This window comes from Myotis lucifugus, unplaced genomic scaffold, assembly GCF_000147115.1.
Source record: "Myotis lucifugus unplaced genomic scaffold, Myoluc2.0 scaffold_134, whole genome shotgun sequence".
Classification (NCBI taxonomy): Eukaryota; Metazoa; Chordata; class Mammalia; order Chiroptera; family Vespertilionidae; genus Myotis; species Myotis lucifugus.
Window position 1 is genome coordinate 328,168 of NW_005871182.1, and position 9,655 is coordinate 337,822.

Genomic DNA, 9,655 nt, shown 5'->3' on the forward strand with positions numbered 1-9,655 from the left:
GCAGAGTCCTTGTCGAGCTGGACCAGGCACGGATAACCCGGCGGCTGTGCTGTTGACTGGGCCAGAGCGTCCCCATCCTGAGCCCTAACCTGGGAATAACAAGACGGCCTCAGCGGGTTGATGTCTGCATCGAAGGAGGCGGTGAGTGTGAAACGCTTCATGACGCACCACGGTGTAGGGCTCACCGGGCATTGGAGGCAGACACACGTGTGCAGAGGCCTCCCACTCTGAGCTCAGGCAGTGTTGTGCCTGCCTGCTTCTGAGGAGCTGCTCCAAGGTCAGGGGCAGAGCAGGAGTGACCATGCCTGGGCTGCGGTGAGCGCTTATGGAGGAAGTGCTGTTTGCAGAGTGCAGGCAGAGTGCCCTCTGTCTTGAGGCCAAGGCTGACCGCGCTGAGGCTCCTGCTGACTCCTGAGATTCCAGGGCCTTTCCCCCAATATTGGCTCATGTGACAGTTCCCCAGGAAGCCTACTCCCAAAGCGCCCAGAGCCCTCTCTGCTCCGGCAGGTGATGGTGGTGGGACCTGGGGAGACAGCGGTGCCAGGTCTGCTGGGTCTGTAAGGGTTAGCTGGCCTGGGAGGTCCTTTTGGACCCAGAGGGGGCAGCAGAGGGAGGCTAGGTGTGTATGTGTGTGGGGGGCGGGGAGGGGGGAATTGGGGTAGGGGAGCTATGGATAGAGATGGCTATTATGCTACAAAGAGGGAGACAGGTTTCAGACAATGAGACCCAGGTCAGGAACAAGCTTGGGTCTAGAATGAGTTCACACAGAGGCAATCAAACCCCCCAGGCAAGTCGTGGGGACCTTCTGTCACCTCTGGAAGCTACAGGTGCTTAGGTTTCAAGTGGCTGGCCTCTTCTCCAGCCAGAGCGGGTGCTGATGTCAGCTGGTGGAGGGAAGGCCCTGCTCCGTGAGGGACCTGGGCGAGTTCTGGCAGCTGGCCATGCAGAGCGAGCCCTGAGCACAGTGAATACATTAGGACGCACGGGCCTGGTTCCATGCCTGCCACCTCCGCTGCCTCCACCCGCCTACCCTGCGCCCTACGCAGCCCCCAGCTGAGGTGGTGTCTGACACCTCACTCTATCTTGCAGCCTTTGAGCAAATATGTGGAAAAGAAAATCATGCACATAAAAATACATCAACAACGTTTTTTAAAAAACGAATTGAGTATGAAACTGTGGCCATGTTGAGAAAAAAAATCCCCTAACTTTCTATGAGCTCGCTGACTCTTATAAAATGGGAATAATAATATCTTTCTGGAAAACCCTAGGATATGTTTTGAAAAGCGCATGTATAATAGCTGCAGAAGTGCTTTGTAACTTATTAAACCTGCACAGGTGTCCCGGGCGCTGTAGAGTGCTGGGAGCAACTCCTTACTGTGGACACGATAACCATTTCTACTTTCTTCTAGCCCTAGGCATCTCTTGACTGAAGAGAAAGTTTGAATATTTGCTTGAATTAATCTCGAATTTTAAATGCTTCCCAAACCCTCCTTCACTCCGATTGTGGAGAAAATACAAAAAGGAATTGCATTTTCTCTTTAGAGATGGCTGATTTCCGAGAATCAGAGAACCCACATCGCCTTCAGTGCCTGTCCTGTCTGTGTGGCTGCTCTCACGACTAGCACAGAGCCCAGCCACGAAGATTCCAGCAAGAGCTTTCCCAGTGAGGAGCTGTGTGAGCTGGCAGCCCAGGCCGGCGAGGTAGGAACCATGGGGGTCTGGAGGGTTGGACTCCGCCCCAGATTCCTTCCCTCTGCTCACCTCCAGTTGCATTTGGTAAAACCCAGGGCGGGCTGGGCTGGTGGTCTGAATGCTGGTCCCCTCAGTGACCTTCCACAAGTCCAAACGGCGCATCAGCAAGTTGGTCTCTGGGGCCTAAAGATGCCGCCTGCCCTTCCTCCCTGGAGGCTGGCACCCATGTCAGAGCTCCCAGCCTCTCAAGTATCAGTGACTAAGATGCCACAGGTGTGTGATGGCCCCGGGAAGACGTTCTGGGAGGGGCGGGCTTGACTGCTTTACCTGCGGCTCCGGAGTAGCCGTTGAGCCCTAGAACCGAGGAGTTATTCTCCAGCCTCTCGGGGTGGAACGTGTCCGTCTTGGCCCCGTAGGCCCTGCCACCTCCGCCAGCCGCAATGATCAGGGGCACTGGCACGCCGTCCTTCATCTGGCCGGAGAGACATTGAGAGATTGACAAACGGGGCTGGGCTTCCCTCTGGAGAGCCAGAGCCCTGGTTTAACGTGTCTGAGTGTGTGCCTGGCAGCGGCTGATACTTGGTGGGCTGAGGGCTCTGAACTCAGGTTACAGCAACCCGGGGCTCAAGCTCAGACGCTGCTCGTGCAGCCCCCTTTCCCGAAGCTCACAGAGGAGCCGCAGAGGTTGGGTGCTGGTGGCAGGAGGTCTCTTTGCTCTCTCCTTCCTCTCACTCCCTGGGGTCTCTGGCTCTGACCCCCACAACCTCCCGAGCAAGCACTCAGCATCACTGTCCCTGTGAGGGGGCCTGGCAGGGAACGTCCACCTTAGGACAGAGGAGGGCACGGTGGACCCTCTGGAGCGCTGGGGCAGGCATGGCCGAGGCCTGGGGGTGAATCGGGCTGGTACAGCAGCGAGAGAAGAGCCTGCCTTTCTTGGACAGACAGGGAGCCCGATGTCCCGATGCCTCAGTTTCCTCATCCTTAAATGGCACTAAGTGGCATTTGGTTCCTGGGGCTGTCGCCAGGCAACCCCATGACATGCAGAAGTCACTGCCCCTGGCAGCTGGCACAGCCCACCTCACCTTAAATACGTAGGTGGCTCCGCCCCCTCCTCCGCCCCCTCCTGCCCACTCGTGCACGCTTCTGTTCACGCGGATTTCTTCCTCTATCACGTTGTTCTCTCCAATGCAGACTTTCTGGATTAATCGGTTTGTCTGCAGAAACAAAAAGCAGCTCAGGTTTGTGTCCAAGTTTCTCTATTTCCCAGCAGACAGATCTATGTTTACAGATAGGGTCTGCCCTAGCCAGTTTGGCTCAGTGGATAGAACGCAGGCCTGTGGACTGAAGGGTCCCGGGTTTGATTCCGATCAAGGGCACATGCCTGGTTGTGGTCTCAATGCCCAGTAGGGGGTGTGCAGGGGGCAGCCGATCAATAATTTTCTCTCATCATTGATGTTTCTATCTTTCCCTCTCCCTTCCTCTCTGAAATCAATAAAAATATATTTTAAAAAAAGATAGGGTCTATCTCTCAAATAGCTTAGAGTTGAGTTGAAGTGACCAAAAATATACCCAGATAACTGTCACTCTGGGCAGTATTAGAGAAGGATCACGAGGATAGCTTTGTTAGAAAATGCATGGGGAGTGGGGGAGGGAGAGGGAGCCTTTGTTGCTGACTGGTGATCAGAGAGGACTGCCTGCAGCAGGTGGCACTTACTTGGGCTTTGAAGAATAGAGAGATTTTTAAAAGACATTAAAGTACATTATGTTAGTTTCAGGTATACAACATAGTGATTGTATACCCAGGGCTCAGGCTGGCCTCTTAACAGGCTCGGCTAGAGAGTGGCTGAGCCACATTGGCTGAGGCCAGAACCTCCCTGGACCTGCCTCCTTCTCTGTAGATCGGGGGCTGCCCAGTCTGAACCAGTGGTGCCAAGGCGGTCCATCCCCTCAGACCCTGCTCCCTTTCTTCCTCTCCTTGCCTGGCAGCAGGGGGCCTCCGGCGCTTGGGGATGCAGATGCTGGAGATTGCAGGAGTGGGGAGGAGGGAGCTATGGACTGGACGAGGGCCTTTGTGTCACTATAGCTCACCCCCTGCCGCCCCTGGAGCAGCACTTGGTGGAGTTGATCCCTTCTTCATAATACAGCTTCCTCACCTGACCTTCAGGACTGCACACCCTCTTGAATTCCTTCCTACCTCCCTGGCTCCTCCTCCTCAGCCTCCTTGCTGGTTCATGTCCTTTTTCCTGTTGGGGGTCCCCAGATCTCAGTCCTTGGTCTTCTCCATCTGACTGCTCATTCTGTCTCCACTTTATGCTCGTTTCTCCCAAATCGGTGTCTCCACTCTAGACTTCTCTCCTGAATTCCAGGGGCCCATCTCCTGTTGTCTACCAGAGCCCCCGCTGGGCTGTCTACCAGACGTCGCTCTACAGCCAGCACACCCAACACTGAACTCCTGATTGCGCCCGACCTGCTCCTCCACAGCATCCCCCATCAGGTGACGGCAGCTCCTTCCTTCCAGCGGCTCAGGCTTAATGCTTGGAGTCAACCTTGACCCTTTCTTTCTCTCAGTTCATCATCTAATCGGGCAGGACATCCTTTTGGATTTTACATTTGAACTATGCCCAGAATTCAACCATTTTTCACCAGTTCTGCTGTTACCATCCTGGTCCAAGCCACCAGCATCTCTTGCTGGGACTGATGAAATAGCCATCGAATTCACTGCCTGACTTTTCCCTTGGGCCCACAGGGTCTGTTCTCTCCTTTGTAGCAGGAGTGGGCCTTTAAAAGCCCAAACTGCATCGGCTCACTATTCTCACTATTCCGTTCAACACATGCTTAAACATGACCGTACAAGGGTCTGACTTGGCCCTTTACCTGACCTCATGTCTCCTCTACTCCCCCTCTTGCTCCCTGCATGCCACACCAGGCGTGCTCTGCCCTCAGGGACGTGGACTCTGTCTGCTGGACTCCCCAGATATTTTCCTTGTTCTTCACCTCTTTCGGGACTCTGCTCAACTGCCATTTTCTTTCTCTCTTTTTTTAAAAAAATATTTTTATTGATTTCAGAGAGGAAGTGAAAGGGAGAGTTAGAAACATCAACGATGAGAGTAGGGGATCGAGCCCACAACCTGGGAATGTGCCCTTGACCAGAATCGAACCTGGGACCCTTCAGTCCACAGGCCAACAGTCTATCCACTGAACCAAACCAGCCAGGGCTCAATTGCCGTTTTCTCAGGAGGCTTTCCTTGGCCACCCTGTTTAAAACTGCAACCTGCCTCAAACTCTGGCACATCTGGCTCTCCCTACCTACTCCTATACTCTAACACAGGGGTCCTCAAACTTTTTAAACAGGGGGCCAGTTCACTGTCCCTCAGACCGTTGGAGGGCCGGACTATAGTTTAAAAAAACACTATGAACAAATTTCTATGCACACAGCGGCGGCAAAAACACCCGGTGGGCTGGATAAATGTTTTTGGCGGATCGCATGTGGCCCGCGGGCCATAGTTTGAGGACCCCTGCATGTCACTCTGGGATACCCTGATTAACTAATAAACTGATGAACTAGTTATTGTCTGTTCGTCCCTCCACCCCTGGCATGAATGTAAAGAAAGATATTGAGAGCAAAGATATTTCTTTAGATATATGTTCATGGCTACATCCCATGTTCCTAGAACAGTGATGGGCATAGAGTATGTATTTAACAAATATTTGCTGAATACGATTGAACCAACTGGGAGCTGTGTGGGTGTGCACCAGCCTCTCACAATATTTGCATTGCGAGTGGTGGTGGTGGTGGTGAGGTTTAACATTTAGATCAGTGGTTTTGCTCCCTTGGGGACATTTGGAAACGTCTGGATGCATCTTTGATTGTCATTACTGTGGATCCTACTGGCATCTGGTGGGGAGAGGCCAGGAATGCTGCTAACCGCCCACAGTGCACGGGACAGCCCCCACCTCAAAGAATTATCTGCTCCAAATGTCAGTAGTGCTGATGTAAAGAGCCCTGCATCATGTCCCCAGATGAGTCCAGGAAGGAAGTGGAGAAGCGGGAGGGGGGGGGGGGCTGAGGGATGTACATCCCTGCAGGGGGTTCCAGCAGCGGGGCCCACTCCGGGCTCCGTGTGGCCAAGTGCATGGGAAGAGCAACTACACGGATATGAGCGGAACCAGCAAAGCTGGCAACTCCCGCAGCTTAATTCTTAGAGTCCACTTCGTCTTCTAGAGGATCCTCTCTAGACACCATTTTGGAGAACTCAAGGTCGAGGTAGTGCCTGTAAGAGGTCTGTCTTTCTCCTTCTCCCAGTAACTCCGGGGGGGGGGGGGGGGGAGCACCGGGAAGACCAGTTCCTTTCCCCAGGCCCATGCTGTGCCCGCCCGGCCAGCAGAGGGGGCTGCCCTCTGTCCCTGGCTAAGAACTGAGCTCTCCCTGCACATCCACCAACTTTGAGAGCGAGTCAGTTGATTAATGAAATGATAAAGTGCAGCAACCAGAGGAACAAGTAGATTACAATTGAATTAAAAAAAGAGAGGACGCAGGCCTGTGAAAAGACATAACTGATTACAATCCAATCAAGTAAAAGTCCCTTGCAAAAGTCAATGCAATCTTTCTGCTTAGATGAAAGAATTACATTAGCACTCGATAAATTCCTGTGAACATTACGGCAGCCTGCAGTTTAATGACTTAATATATTATATCAGGTTGGAAAGTCCTGATTCTTGTTGCTGAGTAAAAGTTGGAGTCCAGACAGTCCTCATTCACAAGGTTGTACCTGCGAAGCTTATGCCTGCTGCTTTGTTTTAACCCATAATATGGGGGGCGGGGGCGGGGGAGGCTATGCTTTGCTCCCAGCCCAGTGCCAGCTCTTAGAAGCCCTGAGTTTATTTTGTGGAATTGAATTGCTTTCTCAGTAGCCCTTGTCCCCACATCTGTCCTCTGAGGCTACTCCCTGCCCCAGGTCGAAGCTGTGCTGCAAGTGAGGGTGGGGCCTGGCCCCAAGGGGACACGCCCTGCAGGGGGCTGAGTTCCTGCGAGGACAGCCAGCACTGCCAGGGGCCTGGCACAGCAAGAGGCAAGCCACTAGGTGCTGAGCGTTTGCATGGCAGCTGCTTCATTAGTCTGCACTTTTTCATGCTCCTGGTCATGTCAGACCTCTACCAGTTTTTTTTTAGAGAAGTAGAAGGGAGGGGGAGAGACACAGAGAGAGAAACATCGATGTGAGAGAGACTCAACCATTGGTTGCCTTCAGTGTGCATCCTGACCAGGGCCTGAGATGGAGCCTGCAACCCAGGTACGTGCCCTTGAATGGAATCTGACCCAAGACTCTTCAGTCCGTGGGCCAAGGCTCCAACCACTGAGCCAAACCAGCTAGCGCTCCACCAGCTTTCTTAGCTCCTGCTGCTGGAGTTCTCCCGTGTGACTGCTAGACACCTAGTGGGGTCAGAAACGAGAAGGACAGGCTACGTCTGGGGCTGCAGAGAATGGCGGTCTGGCTTGTCAAGTGATGGGCTGTAAGTGGAAAAGAACAAAAGGCCATAAAAACCGAGGCCTAAGCAAGGCTGGGCACAGCAAAAACAGGAGCCCAAGCCCCTACTCTGTCCTGTGTCGTGAATGACTTTGAAGCCTTGTCACCGCTATGGTCTCCATTTTCTCATCTGTGAAATGGGGCGAGTGGATTACCTGTTCTTCCAGCTCTCATCTGTGCATTACATTTTTAAAAAGCTTTAATCACACAGATGATAAATACTATATGGACTCATTCTTTTTGTAACGATACCGGGCATTGCTGATAAAGCACCCTCAACTCCAGTCCCTGCCCCAGAAACAACCAGTTATGTGTATATTTTCAGACCTTGTTCTATCTACTTATGGACATACTAGTATATGTGCCTAAGAGCTGAACAAGAAATGTTTAAGCTGGTATTTTCCTGTTCATAATAATATGGCCAAAGACAGCGATGCCCTAGCAAGAAAGTTTAGGACGTGGTTTCAACTCGTACTTCTGCTGAAAGGAACAACCATTTGCCCGTTCACATGGGATGCAGTCCTTTAGTTTTGTGCAACCCGTGCCCGAGCCTTGGTCCCTGTGGGAATGTGAAACCCCAAGAGCCACCCCCCCCAGCTTTCCCAGCACCCAAATGACCTAGAAAAGGAGGGGCACTTGCAGGCAGGACAAGGGAAGGGTCCTGCCATCGCTGAACCTGAGCCCCCAGAGGAGTGTGAGGGGCGCCGGTGCCCTCCGAGGGCCCCCCTGGGCCCGGGTTGCATGTGGAGGAGAAAACCCTGCTCTGGCACTTACGCTGGGGCAGGCGTCCTCCCCCTGCTGCCCAACCAGGATGTACAGCGTGTCGTCCTTCTCCAGGTTGAAGATGCCCAGCACAGACACGCCGTGGGACCGCATCATGGTGTTCCTCCCGCCTTTCCCGCCGGCAGCTCCGTAGCCCGAGATGCTGCAATGGACAAAGCACATGGGCTTCTGCCATGGGGTGAAGCCTGACTCCCTCCTGCCCACCTGGCACCCCCAGTGGGCCAAGCGCACCCCCACGTTGGTCCTCATGGTTCTCCCCTGCAGCAGCCATGAGGTGAGCAAGGAAGGCCCTTCCTCCACCCCAGTCGGGAGAGGGCAGTAGAGAGGGACAGTGAGGTACCTCATTGGCAGAGCTTGGAAGGTAAAGGACTAGTAAAGGGTGCAAGAAAGAATGAGAGGGGAACGGAGGGGGCAGGAGGAGAGAGAGGACAGGGAGGGTTTGTGTTAACACGGGGTGCGGGGGGAGGGCGTTCTGAGTACCTGGGATTTCCCCATCATGGATTTACCTCCCTGTCCAAAATCAAAGGACTCACGTGACCTTAGACAAGGAACTTATTGTCCCTGTTCCACATCTGTAAAATGGGATAATAGAGCACCCAGCTTCTAGCCCCTGTGTGTTGTCAGGATTAAGGGAATTAGTACATGCAGTCTTAGACTTGTGGCTGGCACCTAATAAGCACTCAAAAGTATGTATTATTATTGTTATTAATGGTGGAATTAGCAGGGGCTGACTTGGTAGAAAGTTTAAAGTCTCCCCATGGGGAGGCAGAAGGAAGGCTTATTAGTGAAAGGAAAGTGAGGGCGCTGTATGCAGCCCAGACGGAAACCTGGGGCAGAGGGGGTGTTCTGGAGCGATCTGTGTGCAGACAACAAGCAACCCATCAGGATGAAAACAAGCAGCATGGGATGTGGGATTATTTCCGCTGCCTCCTAGGTTGTTGCAATAGTCAAGCAAGGCTGGGGAAAAGTAACTCAGCTGGTGGACCCCGAGGGGCCTGTCTTGAAGGCAGCCAGCTCACCAGCTACAAATGCCTCCCCAGAGGCCCGCTGTGGGGGAAGGGGTTGGGAGGGGGGGCGGGGAGGAGAGGGGCTTTCAGGTACTGTGAATTTGCACACAAAGTCTCTAGGCAGTTTTGCTGGCTGCACACACAGTGGCTTCTCCTCCTGTAACTCCAGGAAATGCCCAGGTTCCAAGGTGTGAGGCACCTCCTGGGAGCCCAGGCGGGGCTCAGGCCTGTCGTGCAGAGACAGGCCTAGAGGGCTGACTGCTGGCTGATGTCCAGGTGAGGAACTGAGGTCTCCGTGGGCTGCAAAGGAGGGTCTGGCGCCCACCGGCTGTCTGTGGCCGGGCACTTATGGGAGTCACCGCCTGCTGGTGTGGCATGAGGCTATGTGCACCAGAGGAGACCAGGGACGGGCTCCAGGCCATCAAGGGGCTCACACAGAAAGTGGGGAGATGCCCATAGTTGTGAAGAGAGAAACCTCACCAGCAGGGAGGCGAGATGGGCGACCAAAGGGCTGTGGATCCCACGACCAGAGGAGGCCCTCTCCTAGCTGTGTCCTCTCAGAACCCCAACCTCTTCCCTGGTCAGATAAGGACCTTATCTTATTTTCTGAATTCAAAGGGGAGTGGGGGTTCAACATCAAAGGGAGATCAT

General features: G+C 53.6%; 1 protein-coding gene across 1 annotated transcript in view; it reads right to left on the minus strand.

Annotated features, from left to right (window-relative positions):
- The window catches only part of ALK (ALK receptor tyrosine kinase), a 67,609-nt gene that overhangs the window by 22,441 nt on the left and 35,513 nt on the right, over positions 1–9,655 (minus strand). The window contains exons 5-8 of the mRNA XM_023758627.1: positions 7,989–8,139; positions 2,775–2,906; positions 2,020–2,164; positions 473–523 (exon numbers count right to left, since the gene is read on the minus strand). Coding sequence (XP_023614395.1) covers positions 473–523; positions 2,020–2,164; positions 2,775–2,906; positions 7,989–8,139 — 479 coding nt within the window. The remainder of the gene's footprint in view (positions 1–472; positions 524–2,019; positions 2,165–2,774; positions 2,907–7,988; positions 8,140–9,655) is intronic.